This window comes from Gymnoscopelus microlampas (assembly GCF_963454915.1).
Source record: "Gymnoscopelus microlampas genome assembly, chromosome: 1".
NCBI lineage: Eukaryota > Metazoa > Chordata > Actinopteri > Myctophiformes > Myctophidae > Gymnoscopelus > Gymnoscopelus microlampas.
In genome coordinates, this window is record NC_139962.1 from 37,172,789 (window position 1) to 37,195,003 (window position 22,215).

Here is a 22,215-nt window from a genome sequence, read left to right on the forward strand (position 1 = left end):
GCACTGAATAAAGTGCTTCAAAAAGGTTGTTTATGTACTGTACAATCTTCATAATCAGGCTTCTGCAATGTACTGATCTGAAGTCTGCATGTTTTCAGTGGGCACTATCTATGGTACTATAGTGAGTGTCCATTGTTAATACTGTATTAACTGCACTGGGGCCCAGCCGAGGCCTGTCCACTCCCTGTCCCATGAGTTTGATGTGGACTAGCAGAGAGGGACTCACCAAAGGTTGAGCATTTTCACGCAGCTACAGAAGAGAGAGGAAAGAGTGTAAAAGAGAAAAGATAGATTAATACAGCTAGACCAAGACGATGGGACTAACCTCATGCCACAAACATACATGCAAAGGTAACTAAACACACACACACACACACACACACACACACACACACACACACACACACACACACCCCAACAGGGGAAACACAGGTGACACAGACAGAGCAGGTCTACTAGGAGGAAAGACTGGATCAGCTACTCTACTTCCTGTGTGTGATTATGATTCCATAAGGATCCATTCACAGTTCATGGAGGTCAAGATAACCAATACCTCAAATAAATCAGAGAGAATATATACATAGGGCTAATGTGCAAGGTGCTTAAAGCTTACATTGTTTAATGATTTATCTAGATGGAAAGCAGGTACACTGGATTAAGCAGATAAACAGCTTAAAAATAACCATTTACAAAACGCATTTAAAGGAAACAAAATGTTAATCTGCAAATGTAGACAGAAGATAACCAAGATGAAGGAAAAATACATTTTCCCATGGAAACCTTCCCCCCTCTAGGTCGTCCCTCCATAATATGCAAAACATTAATGAAAAAGGTTTTGGCTACAAGATTAGCATTTTGCGTTACATACACTTATTTCAACCATGAACTTGTTTGACAAGGTATCAAAGAGACTGGCAGTACAGGCGGCAATCATCATATCAAACGCCTGTATGAATGGAGGTAAATGGAAGCAAGTGTGTTATCTAAGCAGGACCAGAAATGGGAATAAATTAAAGTGAATTCATCTCATGATGGAGATGGAATGAGGTGGAAATTATTATACGTATTTACATTACATAGGACATTGGTGGGCCCAAACAGACTCTGACTTCATGTCAGTTATATAGATTAAAGGTGCAGTACATTTTATTTGTTATAAGCGTAAAAAAGCTCTATTCAAGCAATCATTGCTAGAGAGACACAGAAAATGCACTTTCCGGTCAGGACACCATTTTTATCCAATCAGGAGGATACAGGATAAACAATTGAAATGGTAAGCGAGGACACATAGTTCCAGTTCCAATTTTGTCTGCGCTTTAAAACTGAAGCTGAAAAATGGGTACTCTCCTGATTGGATGAAATTGGCAAGCCACCTGAAAATGGATTTTCAGAGCTGGAGAGACGGGGAGACCCCAGTTATTGAACAAACTCTGTAGCAATGATTGCATATAGAGCTTTAACCTTTTTAAATATCACTTACACTACGTTCAAACATTTCAGTGAAATATGTTGCATTATCAAACTATTTTCCACTAGAATTGCCATAAGAAGAACCAAGCCAAAGTGTATGCCAAATATCATGCAAAACCGGTCAAATTTGATAAACCACTGTTACACATAAAAATGTAACATTGAATAAATAAACAGGAAGATCAAACATTTCACTTTAATGAAACATTTTAAAAACTCAATAATCGATCGGTTAAAACCCTCAAAATACTTTCTCTGATAATAAGAGAGAGACACTAGTACAAGTGTGCAGTAGCAGAAATCCCTCAGAACACAGAAAGAAGAAAAACATAAAAAAATATATAGTGTGGAAGGCCTGCTTAACACCTAAAATACAAGCACTTGTACAAGTATTTAGAACTACATCCTATTGCCATTATCTTTTAACCACTTGACTACCAGCATTCATATTCTGGGGGGAACATTAGCCAAAAATAAACAACTTTTGCGTTGTGAGCTTATTTTTGTCGAAGAGAAGAGGTGTAGAGGCTAGAAAAGCGAGTACAGCAAGTACTGAGCCAACCCTGGTCCATCTTACTAGGTCTAGAGGGTTTAAGAGGTTAACCAACCTTAAAATTAAATTAAGAAATTGCTGCAGGAACAGTTTCCAGTCTTGATCAAAAAGCATAGCTTGATCAGAGCACAGCTTATAAGAGCGTGGACAGTCGGATCAGAGTTGAGGGAAAGGGCTGCCAGCCCGCCACAATACCACAGCAAAAAGCACAATGTAGACAGAGTGTGTGACTTACTTTGCTTCATCAACCACTTCAACTTCTGCCTGAGCTGTGATTGGTGCGTTGGAATGGGCAGCCAATGGATCATCTGCATTCAGCTCCCCATTAGTCGAGCTGACCACCTTGGTGTGACACAGTGAAACATTCCGTCAGACACAGTCCTGCCCACGATTTATGTTTATTGAACATTGACAGGTTGGCCCAAGCCAGTCACCTTTCAACCTAAGTTAAATGCTTTATCAAGGACAGGTTCTTATCAACACGGCGAGTCATTTAGCTTCACCAGTACTGAAATTGTGGTTGATAATAAAGTGACAGTTTAAATTGGTGGCATATAAATAAAAGATATTACGGTTTGCCGCCAACGTTTGTTCCAACTCGAATGTACCAATTTAATGCAAGTTCCATAGACATTCTACATGGCTTCAGATGGGTTCTCTATCGCCATTAGCAAGTGCTTAACTGGTGCAATTCAAAAATCATGTTTTAAATAGTGTTTGCCACATTGTCCCTCTCAGTGATAAATTGGAGCGCTGCTGCAATATAACAGTGGCCTACACATATCATCAGTATAATATAGTTCAACACCTTGGATTCTATTAGATCAGATGTTTCTTACCATCCTTTTCTTTACATATAACGACAACAGAATATACTGTATATGGATCCTAGGGATGTGCATCTCACCCTTATGACCATCCGATACGTGCCTACGATACCATTAGGGAGGAAACATGGACAAAATGTAATATCTTGATTTATGCCAAATATCTTTATAACAATGCGACATATAAATATATGGGTTCACATTTGATATTAAGCATAATTCAAAAAGCATTATCTTTTAAGTGTAGCAATAGTGAAAACTAAGATAAATATTTTTTTATTTAGATTAGCCAATTATTTGTACCCCTTTTTTCTCCCAATTTAGTCGTTATGCCAATTATTTCCTCCCACTGCTTGCTACTGCTGTTGTACCTACTGGCACACCTGCCAGAGAGGAGCCCCACCGGGAGGACGTAGCGTCTTCGTCCTACTCGTCCAGTTTAACGTCCCCCGCTGACAGGGGCCACCTCTACCCATAGGAGTACATGCTGCGACAAAGATCACACTCCACACCGACTTTCCTTCCCTGAACACGGCCAATTGTGTTCGTATAGACAATCGGCAAGCCGGGTGCACCACAGTGGATTCCAACCCCTCGACTGTAAGCCTTAAACACTTACTTCCCTTGCCCTAGATGAAGTGCTCTTATTTCGAAGGCCATCTGGAAGTAAAATGCTCACTTTCGTACCACTTGACGAACATGCTACGTTTTGCAATGGTCACGGAAAATCACTCATCATTCAATAAACTAATGGCAGTACTGCTGTAATGAATCCAACATGAACAGTACATCTTTTCATACAGAATGCTTTATAAGATGAGAGGCTAGCGAGCCAACACAACTCATCACTAGACGACCTAGGAGGGGAGTATGTAGAACAGGGAAGTCAAAAACGTGACTTGATGCGGGCCAGACCAGTTGCACGGACACGCATGTGTGCTTGTGCGCATTAATTTGTCACTGGCTTTGTTTTTCAGCCTGTTGTCTCAGTCACTGCTATAACTACAGTATATCACTTTACAAATTGTTTATTATATTAAGAAGAATAGCTGCTACAATTATTGACTTTATTGGTATTACAGTTGAAGGCTACAAGAGATTTGGTATGAGGTGAAGAAAACGATGCAATTTGCTCTACAATGTAGAGCAAGCACGCAGGGAGGTGAGAGCAATTCGAGACAAGGTTTATTGCAAATGAGTCATGATTATTCTTAAAGTAATGAATGACTTGCAACATTAAATCAGAGAGTTCCACAGTAGCTTATACTAAAGTAGAATTAGCAGTAAAGCTTTAGTCAACTGATTCATAACTTTATCAGATGATTCATGGTATATTAAGATTGATTTAAGAGTCCACGAATCAATCTAGCATCGTTAACGTTAAAACTGGTTTGCAGTTCATATTGGTTCATCTTTACACCCCTAATGGATCCACTACACCAGATTCTAACACCCTACAATCAACTTGTGTTAACTGCGATGACTTCAGAGCATGCATTAAGCCAGCTAAGCAAGGCCACCCTGCCATGCAAAGTGTTTTATTTTTGTACTCCTAAAACTTGCATGCATTTGAAAAAAAATATTAGGTTGAACCGATCTATAAGCTCTTAGATCTTGCAATAGTCTAATTAAAAAGCAAATAAAAAGGTAAAAAACAGGGAATGTCCAAGGGCCATGGAGAGTGGAACCTGTGATTATGACGCCAAAAACAGTTCAACTGTACAGGTTAGTGCATCACATATTCAGCACCTGGGAAGTGTGCACCATATGACATGCATGTGATGATGCACCTTGCCCAGAGAGAAAAAGTATCCTTGCTGTTGGGAAAGGGGTGTGGGGGGGTTGGGGGGTCAATGGAGTCAGATCTGTCTCATGAGAACAAATGCACACACACTCCACAAAAGCTCTAAAGATCCTGTAAATATCAAATCTAAACATGTAGAGCATTTTTCTGTCCATTTAATATGGTGCAAATTTCTATATTTTTTAATTAATTGATTTACATGCAAGGAGACCATCTTTTGATATACCGTATAAACACGATTTAACATGGTAAATGATAACTTGTCTTTTTTTGTGTATTTATTTGTGAACAGTATACCATATGTGGTAGTACTGTTGCATATTACTGGATTGAGTATTTTGGATTCATTGATAAGACAGGAGTGACTCCATAGATAAGGGGTAGAGCGTAGAGAGCAGTGGATCAGATGAGTGGTGTATACCTGCACTGAGCCCCCATGCCTGTCCGCTGCCAGGTGGGAGGTCAGATAGGAGGAGTTTGCCTGGCGACTGGGCTGCACCTCCCATGCTCCTCGTCGGTCAGAGGCTGCCGTCTGTTCAAGGGATGGGGGTTGGAAGTGGTAAGGGAGGTAGGGGTGCAATTGGACAGGGAGGGTGATGGAATTGGGAGGAGGTGAGATGGGTGTTTGGGTGAGCAAGCCAAGATGTCATGCAAAGCTGCACGTGAATAAACAAATAATAAAATAAAATGCGTCAAAATTAAAGCAAGGCTCAAGCCAAGAAGGTGAACTAATAACTACTGCTGAGCCTGAATCCAATTGAATGTTATGTTTATAAATCTCAAACTTTGGCATCAATGTCCAAATTATACTGCTTTGGGTGGAACTGTCCTTTAGCTTTGATGGACTTTTCACCAAGCCCCCCTTCATGTGAGGTCCACCACCATTACTTTCAATGATGTGAAGTCACATTCTCTTTCTCCATATTCATCCTTTAGAGACCTTTTTCAGGCTATCTGTGTGTAAGTGCTGTATGTGATCACATTCTTCACTTCCTATAAGCTGAGGCCTGTCTTTGCGTCTCTGGAACTAGACAGATATGGAAAATGGAAACCCTTCCTGAACACGACAAAATCATTGAAAAAGGGATCCAACTATTCAAAGGTGATCCTAGTATTACAAATTTCACATTCCTACAATAATTGCCTTCCTCCTCAAACACCGGAAACACTACAGAACCTTACTTTTCCACCATGCCGTTTAAAAAGTTGCCTCAAACCTTTTTTTTGAGGCAGTGCACTGCAGTACTTTAATGCTAATGAAAGCAAAACTCCTTTAGCTGTTTTTGGGGGGGATTTGTCAGTGTAAATTTGCACATAATGTGAAACGTGTCTTCTACATTTAACCCATCCTCACTAATTTAGGAACAGTGGGCAATTATACTGCAGTTAACACATCGGGTGCCAGCGTTTTATTAAAACAGATTACTTTGAGGGCCAGAGATCTCACCGTTTGTAACGCTGTGCTGTTTATAGCTGTGAACTCCACGGCTAGCACCCACACGTAAACAATGGATGCGTGCACGACGATCGATGGTACTGGCTAACGCCTGGAACAATAACATCTTTCACGCGAGTCGCCATTACGGAGTAATCGGCCATCGAAAATGACTCGTTTTCCCCAATGTAAAAAGTTTCGGAGCTGCAGAGGTTTTCATCAAGGAGATAGAACGGGAGCGGACGGGGAGCCATATTTATTGGCACAGTGATCCATCTGTCCCGTCCTTCTCAGAGTCACCGTGGGTGATTCCAGAGCTGCGCTAGCCCCCCCCCCTTGTAGAAAAAAACAAAAAGATTGAAAACACCTATGCGCTACTCTTTGAAAACACGTTTTTTACCGTGTTTGGCACCCGATGTGTTAAAGGGAGTGGTTGTGATTGATATTGCCGCTTTTGAGGCACCGCATAAGTAATTACACTACAAGCGATATAAAATCAAACATGTTACCTCCAAACTTTTCCAAATTATAATATATTATAGAGTAAATAATTGGGACCTAAGTAAGAACACATTATCATGACAGTGATCCACTAAAAGACAATCCTGCATAGAGTCACTTAGCCATTTCTTATGCCTAAATATAAGTTGGCTTCAGCCCTGCATACTATATAAGCTTTGTGGAAACCCCATAATGCTTTCATTAGCAGGTTCAGCCTGAAGGCCACTCAGAGTCTAAATACCCCTTTGTTGATGTCCTGGAATTCATTAATTTATTTAAAGACATGATGCAACAGTTCCCGGGACTTTGTTGAGGGGTTTTGACGGCACCCCTTTTCTGAAACATGGTGAGCCTTTATCACACCTGATTTCTCATTGGCTGGTGCTGCGAAGGGCGGTCTCTGTGAGGATGGCTCTCTCTCGTGATGGCGGATGCTCCAGAGTCTATATGGACAGACCCTACTGGCGTGGGCTGTGTGAGGAAAACAGTACCAACTGATCATTGAGAAGTGAGACATTTTGCTAAAAACATTATTACTCCCGTCTTTAATGTCTCAATAATTGTGGGCTCACTAAGGCGAGCATACTAAAGTTATCCTCACTATTTAATATTCTGCCTGTGTTTTGGTACCTATCTCGTCCTTCAATCTTTTAGCTAAAAACTCGTTCCAACTCGAAAACATTTGACTTGCTTAGGACATGTCGGCTATTATATCTTTTGTACTTTGAGATATTTAACTTTAATTTAATTTAACTTTAAGTTGTGACCATCAAGTTGTGACCATGTTCTTCTACACTAAACAAATTCCACTAATTAACTGTGTAAAAAATGAGTAACTCAGTCACAGTACCTTCAAAAAGGTATTTCTCATGTTTTACCTCAGCAACAAGTTTTACCTTAGCAACCACCTATTAGACCATATTAGACTTAACACTAATACTACTTAACACTATCAACACTCTTAACACCAAGAATACTTAGCAGTATCAACACAACACTATCAATGCTTAACACTGCCAATACTCAACATTATCAATACTTAACACTACCGACATTCTAAACTATTGCATAATTCCAAGACAGCGAGCCCACACCGTTTCATCAGGAACAGTATTTTCCAGTTAATATATAACAATCTTTTATCCATCTTACTATTTGCCTGCCAACCCAGTCGTAAGTGTAATCAAATGTATATCCTTTCCGCTCAAACAGTTCACTGAACAGAGTCCTCAGGTATTCGTAGTCTGGCTTTTCAAAGAAATCCAATCGCCTCACGTAGCGCAAGTAAGTGGCCATCTCCTCTGAAACAGCAAGAAAGGAATCATGTTAACACTTTATTCGCAACTCTGGACAACATTTATGAAGTGTTGAGGCCGATTCTAAAAATGTCTTCTAAATCATTACAGTTTTCTGAAAAAAAATTTCAAAGACTTTCACAAATTTACGATTTTTCAAAAATAGCAGATCTACAAGCTCATAGTGCTGCACGAAATGACGTGCTATGAGCTTGAATATCTGCTATTTTTGAATAGCCAAAGTATAAAACAATGGTTAAAGTGGTTAAAATATGAAATGACAGATGCTTTCTTAATGGGTTAAAGCACATGAAGTTGTATTTCATTTAGACACTTCAGCTCAGGAATAACCAATACCATTTATTAACCATTTACCATGTATTGCATATATAACCATTTGCTGCAATATTAACCATTTACTGTAATGATATTTCATTCAGATTTGGCTGTGTGACTCTGCTCATGTGATATTACAGATTACCTGCGCAAGCAGGACTACAGATCTGAAATCACAAACCCCCTGAGCAGAGCATGGAATACAGATACGTATAACATGAACATAACACTGAACCTTTAATGCATAATTAAACGACCACATATCATAGCACAGTCCATAGAACCACAGTACACTGACAGCTGACAACCGGCGCTGACAGCTAAGCACGTAGAATGAACAGTGAACAGAGGCTGCTTAAATGAACCGCCAGAGATGCACCGTGGAAATGAGGGTGTGAGTGAGTTGGCTTGTAGCGAATGAGAATGACGTGAGGTTGAACGTACTGACTTGTGGGAGTACGAATGAATTAGATCGTTAGCAAATGAATGGGGGGGTCCGGGGAGAGTGAACATAGCATATAAACATCCTGCCTTCCGCGCCTACATGAACTATCGCTACGCTGAATGCAACATTGCAAAAAAAATAGCATTTGCAGGAAACAATTGTCTTGATGTATTAGTTTTGATCCAAGGATCACAGATTGCTGCTATAGAAGCAGCCATCTTATTACTAAGCTGTAAGCCCTGCAAGCCTAAGCCATCGTACCTGGGAAGTTCTCACAAAGGACCTCAATAGGAGTGTTTCTTTTTGTGTCTCCAATTTTCTGGTATCGTTCTTTCAATGTGTCAGCCTGCAGAAGATAAACATAAGGTCATGTAACGAGACTATGCAATACAATAGAGATAGATCAAAATGACAGGTGCTGTTCTTCTAAGTGATACAATTCTCATGTAGGCATTGTCCCTTCCAATAGACCGTTCGCTAAGCCCCAACCCACAATAGCGATAGTCAAATTCCAACTTAACCATTGCTAACCACCATTGACTAGGACTCCCATTCATACCATTTAAGACTACGTCAATAATCTACACGATAATCAGCAACATTACTAAAAAGAATAGGAATACCACTATGGTGAAATGCTGCTGCTGTGCAACAGTGATTCCAGGTGCCCAGTGCAATTGGAGGGTGTTTTTGTTTTACCCCTTTCCCCAAGCTCAAACTGCACTGACAGATGCAGGCTGTGGCTGCGTTGTCAACACACACACACACACACACACACACACACACACACACACACACACACACACACACACACACACACACACACACACACACACACACACACACACACACACACACACACACACACACACACACACACACACACACACACACACACACACAGCAAGGGCTGTCACGATTAAAACATTTAAGTTGATGATTAATTGTCATAAAAAGTTATTGTGATTAACTGTTTGTTGTGTTTTTGGCGTTGAACATTGGAACATTTGAATAAAAACTTAATTTATGTTTGTCTTTTAGGCTTCGTTAATCAAAATTGTCACAGGACAGATATGACACAAACTTAAATACAAAAATAAATGACGGACGCTCATTTGTCTGAGTCTGGTGGTGGAGTGGGCGGAGCTGAGTAAACGTTCTATTCACCATCATAAACCACAGAAAGTACTTCAACACATCACCTGTATTTGAACTCATTTTCAAAGCTTCCCTAGACATGGTCAAAAGATATTTACAAAGTCAATGTGTAAGATTGCTTAATATTTACAATTGCTCTTCTACATAACTGTAATCAATATCTAAATAGACTGCATACCTTTAGTCCTTGCCAAGGCAGACTACCACGGAGGAAATACATGAACATGTGACCTAAGGCCTCAAGGTCATCTCGTCTGCTTTGCTCTATAAAAAAGAAAAGATTACAATAAATGTATTTTAAATAAGCACTGTAGATAGTACATTTAAAATAGTAGGTAACAGGCTGAACCACAAAAATCAACATTTCCACCACTGTTCTTTCATCATTGTATCATTAAACAGGTGGCCTGGATTCTGTATAGTTGTATAGTCCAACTGTATAGTTGAACTTATTTTAAGACAGAGTACATTAAATGTTCCAAAAATACCTAAAATATGGTCAAATCTGCTCAAACGTAAGCCTGAAGCTGAAACCTGAGAATTTCCCTAATGCCTATGGTCTCCAACCATGGTAAAGATGCCAGTCTGTGTGTTATGTATCTGGCTCAATGGTCCACAATCTCCCCATGGATAACCAAACAATTTATGCAAGGAGAAAAATCCTGGTTTGGAGCTATAATTAAAAATGCACATTGTCTTACCTTTGCCCAAATGTGTATTGATGGACATATATCGGGCGGTTCCGGTGAGGCTTTTGTGTTCACGGTATGGAATGTGTTTTTTCGTTTCAGGGTCGATGTACTCTTTGGCCAGGCCAAAGTCAATTATGTGGATTATGTTTTCCTTTTTGTTCCCTTGCCGTCCAATGAGAAAGTTTTCAGGTTTTACATCTCTATAAATGAGGTTTTTAGAGTGCACATACTCCATCCTGGAGATCTGTAGTGGGACAATACAGGAAGAGTCAGCAAAAGGATATTATATGCACAGCCACATAATGTAAAAAATTAGGCTTTTTAGACAAGAAATCAATAAGTAATTTAACCCAGAAATGTACATTTGTGCAACAGTAGCTCACCGCTACATTATTTCAATATTTTCAAGTTCTTAAAAGCTAAATACCATCACATATTTCATATACATCACTATATTATATTATGGGATAGCTTGAACTGAATGATACAGTACTATCTTGATACTCTTGGTTGGCCAAAAAGTTGAGCTGCAACTAACTTTTGCATACCAGCAAACAAGCTTGTGGTCAACATCTGTTTGTTTCTCTGGTTGTAAAAAGAAAACATCCAGTGACTGATTTACTCAGCTAATGGTGATGTGTACACACTACAGTTATTATTATTAATATAGAGTAACCAATTATTTGTACCATATTTACCCTCCACACATTTTTGTGTTGTCAAATACTGGCTCTGCATGGCCAATATGTGTTCATATAAGTGCGGCCCTGCTGGGTATAACCCACTGCCATGAACTCACCAACTGAATGGCTATCATTAGGACAGTCTTGAGTGAGAAGGTTCTGTCACAAAGGTCAAAGAGGTCCTCTAAGCTGGGGCCCAGCAGCTCCAGAACCATGGCATTGTACTTCCCACAAGGCCCAAAGTAGAAAACCTGTGGCAGGCCTTCAGCTGAAACAAAGGAGTAATAAGTAATAATACATGACATGAGACACAATCATAGCATCGCTGATAATACTCAAGTCCATGAGCAAATGGTTTAATTGGTTAATTTCCTTTGTGTTCTTTTCCATGTGCATCATGGCCAACATTGTTACAAGCTTGGATTGTTAATTGGGAATTGAGTCACAGCTAATATTCTAAGCTTTAATGGTAAGATATTCTTTCAGCTGCACATGGCAATGTGTCTGATGAAAACCTGTGGGCAGCAAGAGACTGTTTATTATTCTTGCCTCCCATGAATGATGAAATTGACCTGGAGCCCAACTCAGTCACAGCCAGATCTGAAACTAGACAGGAGGAGTATCACATGGTTTGTTATGGAGGGTAGAGATCAGATCCTGCTGCTAGTTACACATTAACCAGAAACTAAAATGCACCGACTGTTAAAACTGCTCCATGAATTGTCTTGGTGTGTCTGGGAGAGAGAGCTTTGAAGTTAAGACCTAGAATATTACATTGGATAGCAAAAAGGTCTGTGCTGATTAGGCCAAAGGCCCAAGGAGAATTAACCTACATAAGTTATGGATAAGAAAAGAAGCATGAGTGGCCTGCGTATGTGAAAGGTTGCGCAAGCAACAGTATGCACAACAGTATAAGTGTAGGCAATCCATAATTTGGATCAGCATGTCTGTCATTCAGTTTTGGAGGGTGTCCAACATCAGACATCAGACACACAACATTTTCTGCAGGCAGTGTCCAATTCTAGCACTGGGCAGCTGTCCTGATGACAAGCTCTTCAGTCCAGACAAAGCATTATTCTTAAAAAGACAAAAGAAACTGCAAAGATGTGATTTTCTTAGTTTTGGGATACCCAAAATATATTCCTATCACATGTGAAATGAGAAATTTTCTTGGATTTGTTCCTCATCGTACTGTAGTTCCAAAGTGTAGGAAGTCTTTGATGTTTACTGAATACCACTGGAAACACAGTTAGGCATGACTAAATGATGACCGCAGAAAACCGTTATTTGTTATCCCCAGGAAACATTGAAATGTCCAATTTCTTTTTTTTCACCCATGATTAACACCGTGGGCAAAAATCAATAATCAGCCAATTTAATGAAGTAAGAAATAGTGTTTCTCAAAGAAGCTCCTAATCCGAGCCACAATGGTCTACTGGCAGAGACTTGGTCTTTAAGACGGATACAATAATGATGAGTATTTTACTCATCCTAACCTTTAGAATATTGTGAGCAAATATTCCTGAGGCACATCACAGATGGGCTTTAACACGTTTACAGTGAGAGAAGTGGCACTACAGCCATTTAGCTACATTTGGCCACGTCAACATCATGCTGGGTTCCATCCTGTGTTTTAGGAGCCAATTATCCTATTCTGTGGGTTGCCAATTGTACCATAGGAATGATACCTTGAGGCATCTGGAGATTGAGGAAAGGGAATAAAGTAGAGCCCGATATATCGGACAAACGGATATATGGGTCATTATTTGACTTTTTGACAACATCAGTATTTTTTGCAAAAACATTAAGATAAAAATTGTCAACAATGACAGGAGCAATGACAAAGAAATCTAATTTCCAAATAAATTATATTAGAAATTTCACTGCATGCAAGGGAGTAAGATTTTCTTATATAGATGCATCCCTAGATTATTTTATTTCATTTTATTTTTTCATTCTTCAGAATATTTATTTATCCCACCCTATCTTTCTCTAAAGTACTAGTGGTTATTTGTTAGCCTATAATTTCTATACTGATGTATGTCCAGTTTAAGACAATACAACTATGGGCTAAGACAATAGCAGGCCTAGTGTCTCTGTTGGCCGTCTTTCTCCCAGTTTTTATTCATCACAAACCCAGTGGGCCGAGAAGTGAAAACGTTAAACATCAACGACCCACATTGATAGGTTAAACCAATATTTTGTCCAGTGATGGCTGGGGCACCAAATAGAAGACTGCAGAACCTTTCTTTCCTTGTTTCTATAGAGCCAAATTCTGCTATGGCGCGCGTCTTTGGGGATTTCTTTTATTGCTTGAGATGCTGGTAGTGGCCAGAGACACGGTGTAGTCTTTCAGGGTTAAGCCAGGCAGATTTTTCATGGCTCACTAATTTCCTCTCGCTATAAATGCTGTACTGTAGCATTGTACAGTAGATCCTGAAAAATAAATCCTGAGCAGTCTTGGCCTCTGCTCTGTGCAGAAATGCCACACTTGTGGTCATTCTAGTAAGTCAAAGCTACAGATCACCTTTAGAAAAACATATTGTCATATCAGATTCATGTGGTGGGGCGGATAACACTCATAATCATAAATATATTGTATATTGACACCTGGGTTGAGCACATTCATCCATGAATGCACTGATGCAGCACAGACATCCTTTATCTGACAACCACACTGGCTGACATAGGATGATGGCATATTAGCACACAGCTAAGATGAAATGGGGTCACGTTATCCCATCTGGAGTAGAGGACAGAGGCAGGTTAGTGCTAAGAGAGGCAGCCTCACTCTAAATATTTAATGAGTTTCCGCACAGTTGGCCTTTTCCAACCCTTGCAAAACCGTAGACATTATGTTCTTTGTCTGGCTATAATAGAGGCACCTTGAGTTCCACAGAGCTTGCCAAGGAACATGCCTAGCAAAACTTCCATTTTATTTATAAAAGTGCTACTGAGCAATCAGGGTGTATCAATATAACATTTTGACTTGGGTGTTTTGAATACAATGAGATTAGTCAACTGTCTTAGGCTCTTTGTAATTGTTATCATAGTTTTTGAAGAAGCCAGAAGAGCATATTTTCAAACCTGGACCCAGAATAATGCATTAAAGCCCCATTTATTTAATTTATTCGCCATTTTATGTTACTTGTAAACCGTAATGTTAAATCGTTTTTTGTTTTTGTTTTTAAATACAAAAATGACATACTATGTTCCTTACATGTGAGGGCTCCTACATTTTCGCTGGTGCACATAACTTCATGAGTTGAGAGCACTAGTACTAAAAAGGTACATTTTGAGCCCTGCTTGTCAAACAAATTCTGACAAATAAAAAGGAGGATGAATAACAAGAGGAAGAACTGAAAGTGAAAAGAGAGTAGGGCAGAGAGTATCTAATATCATCTCAGGAATATAACCAGGATCGGATACATTTTGAGTTTTAACCCATTCAATCCGGGAACGCATCTCTGTCATTTTAGCTTTCTTTGGCTATTCAAAAATATTTGTTTAATCGAGAGAATGTATTTTATATGTTTTTTTTATAGTGAACATTTATAAAATATTTTGTTCCAGGGACCTCCAGGAGCAAAGATTTGAGTCGAAAGATTTGCACAAATGTTCAAGATTTTTCAAAAATAGCAGATCTACAAGCTCATAGCGTGGCACTCGGTACAACGCTATGAGCTTGTATACTGTATCTGCTATTTTTGAATAGCCCAAAGTATAAAATAATGGTTATAGCTAAAATCTAAAATGACAGATGCGTTCCCGGTATTAATGGGTTAAAGACACACCGAAATCATCATCATGCTTGTAGAGCGTGTAGAGAGACAGGAAACCGAGGACAGAGAGGAGTATAGGTCACGTGGAGAATACAGTGTGTGCACAAATTGGCTGAGCTGTCAGGCACCCATATTACTCCTATTTTAGGATTACTTATAACCCATTCAATCTAGGAACGCATAGCTGTGTCATTTTAGTATTTTAGCTATAACCATTATTTTATACTTTAGGCAATTCAAAAATAGCAGATCTAAAACCTCATAACACGGCACCGAGTGCCACGCAACAAGCTTGTATATCTGCAATTTATCTTAAAAATCGTGAAAATTTGAATATAATATATATTTTTTAAAGCGAACATTTTTGATGATTTTTCAAAACAAAGCAGCTCTACAAGTTCATAGTAGATTTTGAATAGCCAAAGAAATCGGGAAAATGACACAGATGCGTTCCCGGTTTTAATGGGTTAAGGCACTTCATGGCCTGGCCCCTGAGTTATTAACCCTTTACAAGCCTGTGCGGAGCCTGAGCTCCTCAGGCAGGAACCTGCTGGTTGCTCCTAAGGCGAGGCTGAAGACACTGTGTCTCTGGAACGACCTGCCCCGAGGTCACATAAGGACTTAGAAGGAGTCCATCAGATTTGGGGATAAGACATAATGTAACTGGATAAGACATGACAAACCTGCATTATGCACGAGTTCTATCACAATTCTGATGGCTGTAATAAGGTTACCGCTTCCTGCCATCTCCCTGTTAGATATCAATAGTGAAGTCTTTTCAGGGCAACAGGAAGGAAGGTAGCAGTCAGCTTCTGGTAATGGTGTTTCCACATGAATTTGCAAAGTCACCTTTTGAAAGATATTTGTCTACAAACACTGACTCCCAGAGATTAACCCATTGAGACCTGAAGCCGATTCTACATGTCTCCTAAATCTCAACAGTATTCTGAAAAACGTATGTTTCTATATCAGTGGTGCTCAATCTTTTTCATGTCAAGGACCCCCACAATTATATGTATTTGGCCGCGGATCCCAATCAAAATATTTTGTTCCAGGGACCCCCAGAGGCAAAGATTTGAGTTACAAATGTTCGCTTTAAAAATATATATATATATTCAAAGATTTGCACACATTTTCACAATTTAAAAAAAATTGCAGATATACAAGCTCGTAGCGCGGCACTCGGTGCAGCGCTACAAGCTTGTATATCTGCTATTTTTGAATAGCCCAAAGTGTAAAATAATGCTTTTTAGCTCGAATCTAAAAATGACACAGTTCCAGGTCTTAATGGGTTAAAATGGATTTTATCACACAGATTCTATTGAGGGTCAATGACTGTAACCGCAAAGGCGTAATCACTTGGAAATTAGACAACCTTTTTGACTCATCTACATTAACTGTAAAAATCAGTCATGTAGTAACACAAAAACGAATGGACTGAATAATAGTTGGTAATCTTGCCAATGACCTTACCTGTACTTCCCAAGGTTTTGTAAAACCGGTACTCCAAATGTAACTGTGGCGCCCTCGATTTCACTGGTTCCTACATGACATAAGAACCAAAATGAAGAGTTATCAAATGCGTCTACTGACCAGAAGCACAGCAATTTCTACTACAAAAAGTTGGAGTTTCGCGAGCATCACCTGGCATAATCTAATATAATAATTTTCTTAATCTTTACCATAAGCAATTTAATCATTTTAAAATCAACAAAATCATTTTGTTTTCTTTATTAAGTAGCTGTGTAATAAGTGGGATAATGAACAGTTAGTCGGTCATTGCTGAGAAATAAACTCTTTTTTTTTACATAATGTAAAAAAAAAGATCTGTCTCCATTCAGATACCTAACCTCCACCGTTGACCTGGGGAGGGCGTAGACCAGTGGTTCCCAAACTTTTTAGCTCGAGGCCCAATAGAGAAATGTGTTGTCTCCCCGGGACCCACACTAGTGAAAATAGCAGATCTACAAGCTCACAACACGTAGCATCGGAACGTGTTGTGAGCTTGTAGATCTTCTTAAAAATGTATTTGTCTCCCTCTAATTCATTAAAGTGTTAAAAAAAATATGGAATTCTGTTGAAAAAGGTTTGCATTTGTGTTTAACTTAGGACAAATTGTAAAAAAAAATTGGGGGGGGGAATATTTAAAAAAATCTTTTGCCATAAAAATTTAAAACAATGTAGGAAACAAAAAGGTTAAGGGGTATTTACTCATGTACAAATGTGTACCCACAAATGGGTCCCGACCCACTGTTTGGGAAACAGTGGTGTAGACAATTGCATGCCTCCTCTGTCTACTGAACAAACGCCCAGACCAGTTGGCATCATTAGTGCAGCAACAAAGAACACAATCCCCTGCCGGCTTCGCATGTGCAAACAAGGCCAATCGTGTTCGTTGGGGTGCCCGGCCAAGCTGGACGGACGCACCATGGAGGTATCAAACGCCAGTCTCTCCACGGTGGTGAGAGAGTACTTTAGCCCTGTGCCAGGACACGCGATCTTGACACTACCATTGGACATTCACACAGTTGCATGGTAACAAAAATCTATTATCATTAACTGTGACAAATGTCATGTCAAATACCCATTAATGCATGCGTGTAAATAATGTTTCGCTAAATATTGTAATTTGTATTTTACTGTACGTTTACAATCATGTCTATTTTGAGAAATTGCTATTTTGAATAACAGTCTCTACCTGTCAAAGCAAGGGCAAAAGAGGTTTGACTTACCAGTTTAATAGCTACGTACTCATTGGTGTAGAGATTTTTACCTGGAAAAAGTAAGGAAGAAAGAAAGTAGAATTACACAGAAGTAAGGCAAAATGGCATCTGAGGGCTAAGAAACAATTATTTAAAAATATCAATGTTGTGATGATCACTTTTTGCAAATTACCAGTAAAAACTGAAAGATAGTAATTTTGACCGATCATAATTGTAGAAGAATCCTGCAAAAATAAGTACCATCTCATAATTGGTATTATTAAAGTAAATAAACTAGACCAACAGTAGAAACCATTATTGTCAAATTATGGTTTAATAGTGTGGAGACATACATACATATACATACAAACATGTGCATGATGGCACTTTAGTGTCCACGCACAGGACTACGGGGATGGGGTGGGGTGACAAGACGTTGTGGAAGTGTGTATGGGACAAAAGGAGTAAATATAGCGGTACTTCCATCCTGTGAGCTTAGGTCAGATTCACAATAGCCTCAGTCTATTAAGGAAATCCTGCCAATAGCTATTTGCATTTCAAAACTCAATCGGCATAAAAAAAAGAATTGAATATATTTTACTTCTCCATAGACGGCTACGATGTTAATTGGCCAAATTCTCAAATAGGTTTAACTTCCTAAAGATGACAAGTGTGCAGAGTCTCTGTGAAGGGTTTTGATTGACAAATATGGAAGACATTGTTCTGTAAAAAGGTCAATTAATAATATTGCGCTTAGTCTTCCAATCTCTGTATAGCGCAATTTGGCTTGACTTTTGCAGTTTGGAAATATGTGGCATTTAAGGTCAATTAACAAGGAAAGACAGCTCGGTACAAAGAAACATTATGAGAATAGATTATGAAGGGATAATAAATATGACGCCATCATAGATTCTAAGATGTACTAAAAGTGCTGGAATGTCAGCACAGCAGCACTTGGCAACGTCGTACCAACCAATGATCAAATTATCAGCATGTTAGACTAGTGCGAGCAGGGGCGGCCTTAATGATCTGGGGGCCCGTTTCAAGAGCTCATATGGGGGCCCCATATGCACCCCCCCCCCCCCCCAAAACAAAAAAAAAAGTTTTTTTTTTTTTTTCTTTTAAATAAAATAAAAAAATTGTGGACTGAAGTTGGTTTGCTTCCACAATCCATAATGCTGCATTTTCGAAATAAATTAATTAGGCTATCTGCTCTTCCACCATGGACAGACAGCTAAAACAACTCACTCACATGATTCACTTGAGCTGAGCCCTGATTCAATCAGATCTACATCATCTTCTTGCATGAAATTCTTGGACGTCGGCAAGCCAGAGGCGGGTCCCGGACTGGGATGCGAGTCAACCTCAGGGGGGGGCCCCTGAGGTTGGGGGCCCGTTTCAATTGAAACGGGTGAAACATAGGAAAGGCCGCCACTGAGTGCGAGTACCCTAACCCATTTCCTACATACAGTACAGAGCGCCTAGTCGCCTACTGTCAGCTCACAAGGCACATACCGAGTGTACTAGCAAATGTACAGTGAAAGCAATGTTCAACTGTGGTTAGAAAAAAAAAGGTCACACCACAACTATTATCTGCACTCGCACAAATGCTTCCAATTATATTTCAAGGTCACACAGATTAAATTTTGGGAGCAATTTCGAGCCATGCCATAATGACCCATTTATACATTTTTAGCTCAGTCTCTGTGATTAGTAAAACACACCAATGCATAACCGTATCTGCTTACCAAGTTTCAGCTCGCCAAAATTGCCACAGCCAATCTTCTTGCCCACACGAAAGTTTGGTCCCACCATGAGGACCCCGGAGGACGCAGAGGAGCCCGACGGCCGTGACGAGTGTCCACTGCGACTTCCTTGTGAAACCTTGGTACTTCTGGCTGGCCGATCAGCATATTTGTCTCGTTGTTGATCCATTGTACAAGTTGGTGGGCTCCAGAGGAGATCCAGAAAAATGCCCCCGTGCTGGGCCTACTACAGGCCTAGTCACTGGCAGTGCAGCGATGGCACAGTGACTTTCATGGGTCAGGGTGGTTTTCCTTCTCTCACTCCACCCAGGGAATTCTAAGAGTTGTACAGGATAGCTTCTGGCCTCAACATTTGGCAGGCACAAGAGGGCATAGGCAGAATACCTGCAATGAGAAAGATGCAAATAAATCACGATAAAAGCACAGGCACATTCACGGGGAAGTGCAAAAATTGTACACAAGGTGTGAACGTGTTTTTAAACCAAATGCTTCACAAGATCAAGATGTACGATTCCACCTTTACTTCAAAACAGGAACATTCAAACTTCACTTGGATAAAATGAATCACACCATTTAGCAGTATGATTTCCAAATACCCATGGGCAGTAGGGGTGTGCCGATATATCGTCCCGCGATATATCGCGATACGTTTTCGCGACGATATGTATCGTTTTGGAAAAAAAATAAATCGTTTTTTTTTTACAATCATAATAATCAGGCATGCAAACGGCCCCGAGTTGAAAAGAGTGACAACATGTTTTTTTTTTCGGGTCAGGTGTCATACTATTTGGATTCAAAACGGCTATTGTAGCTGAAAAGCTACAAGTTTGCATGTCTGAATAATGCAAAAACAGAATTATTTGTTTGCATTTTCTTTTTTTCTCCTCCATATATTTTCATAATAAAAAAAGTGCGTATCGTATCGTATCGAAATCGTATCGAAGTTGTGAGCCAAATATCGTATCGTATCGTTTCGTGAAATTAGTGTATCGGCACACCCCTAATGGGCAGTATTTCTTTTATCGTTGTTTACAGATAGGTGATATACAAAAAGCAAGGGCATTGCTAGGTTTAAAAGATAGCACTCAAAATCAAAATTAAGTCATCATAAAACACCCACTAACCCAGGGCCGGACTGGGACCAAAATTCAGCCCTGGCATTTTGGTCCGGACCGGCCCACACCCCCCGCCCCCCCCCCCCCCCATTTTGTCAACGGGGGGGGGGGGGGGGGGGGGGGGGCATTTCACTGAGCCAGCCCAGCCCTGCACATGAACTCTGCGGCCGCACTGAGGCGCCTGCTGGAAAGCATCCCAGCCCAAACATTAACGTAACTAATAATTGGGCCGCGCGACTCGGATATGACCGTAATTACCCTAAAACATTTTTAAAAGTATATTTAAAAAAAAAAAAAAAAAAAAAAAAAAAAAAACTTTTTTTTTTTTTTTTTTTTTTTTTTTTGGCCCAGTGGCCCACTGGCCCAGCGGCCCACCGGGCATTTGCCCGGTACGCCAAATGGCCAGTCCGCCGCTGCACTAACCAGTTTGGATTTTGAGATAAAGCTAGGCTGTCATGAAGGATAAGGATAATTCCTTTTAACAGGTCGTTCATGAAAGTCCTTGCGGTCTTGTTTCCAATGAGAACCTGTGAGCAACTAGGGGTTAAGAGTCTTGCTCAGGGACAAATTTCTTTTCATCGACACATATGCTGGCCTGGCCTGGAATCGAACCTGGGGCAACCAGGGCCTCTGGCTCCCTAGGCGGGCTCACTAACCACTCAGCTATGGCCGCCCCATGAAAAGAAAGATTTGTGCACCAATACATTAACTGGGCATTTTTTTAAAGGCACAAATTCTACCAAGTTTGTGCATAGCAAATAAACACTATAATTAACATATACAATGTGTTTAGCACCCTTTTATAAGGAACTGACCATTTTCAGCCACAGAGGCATTAGCAGCCACAGAGGCATGTTGTTTTTATTTTAAACTTTGTTTTATTGTTTTTTCTGCACATTAATAACAAATTCAGTCATATTCGGTTCATGATATGTGCCATACGGGGAAAGGGAAAAACGTACAGGCCTTCACATTGAAGGAACCACAACAGAGGGAAACAAAAAACAAAACAATAAACAAAACAACAACAAAGCAACAGGGGAAACAATACAACAATCCATCACGAAACAGAGGCAAGTTATACCACAGAGGCAATACTAGATTTTGAACCACCTACAACCATAAGGTTGATAGCAGAGTATTATATAAACTGTTACATAAACATACATCACAGCTTAAACTGAGAGACACTAGTTTGATTTCACCAAATACAGTATGCAAGAGAAGTGTCAATAGCTTGATCTTCCTCATGCTGACATTAACAACAACTATGCAAATGTTAAGGATGTAATCACATAAAATCAAGTGTGTTGGATGTCATTATGCAAGTGTTTAAATATAAAAATCAAGCAATGTTTGTCAACATGGTTTATGTAAGTTAGGCAAATTGCACTCTGCTGAACCTGCCGTGTAATAAATCAGCAATTGTAAGTTCAATCAAAGCAGTTTCTATTATTTCATTTTGCAAAAATAAACTGCTAAGCGTGCTGATGTGGTGGTCAACTGTTCAGTGGTACATAGTAACACCGAACATCAGCAGGCTGACAGTGACACGAAACAACATGTCAACACCAACAATAACTAGGTTAGTTCTATTAATTGTTCAACTTTAACCACATACATCCTATATATACACACTCCTCAAAGAAAA

General features: G+C 39.8%; 1 protein-coding gene across 4 annotated transcripts in view; it reads right to left on the reverse strand.

The window, feature by feature from the left end:
* The window catches only part of csnk1g1 (casein kinase 1, gamma 1), a 33,729-nt gene that overhangs the window by 5,636 nt on the left and 5,878 nt on the right, over positions 1-22,215 (reverse strand). The window contains exons 2-13 of one of the 4 annotated variants that reach the window (XM_084067880.1): positions 19,432-19,833; positions 17,714-17,754; positions 16,455-16,524; positions 11,316-11,467; positions 10,526-10,760; positions 10,003-10,088; positions 8,928-9,012; positions 7,743-7,891; positions 6,954-7,061; positions 5,076-5,186; positions 2,259-2,365; positions 227-250 (exon numbers count right to left, since the gene is read on the reverse strand). In XM_084067880.1, the coding sequence (XP_083924006.1) occupies positions 227-250; positions 2,259-2,365; positions 5,076-5,186; positions 6,954-7,061; positions 7,743-7,891; positions 8,928-9,012; positions 10,003-10,088; positions 10,526-10,760; positions 11,316-11,467; positions 16,455-16,524; positions 17,714-17,754; positions 19,432-19,618 (1,355 nt within the window). In that variant the 5' untranslated portion in view covers positions 19,619-19,833. The remainder of the gene's footprint in view (positions 1-226; positions 251-2,258; positions 2,366-5,075; positions 5,187-6,953; positions 7,062-7,742; positions 7,892-8,927; positions 9,013-10,002; positions 10,089-10,525; positions 10,761-11,315; positions 11,468-16,454; positions 16,525-17,713; positions 17,755-19,431; positions 19,834-22,215) is intronic. The other 3 variants (XM_084067882.1, XM_084067881.1, XM_084067883.1) reach the window with 3 other exon arrangements.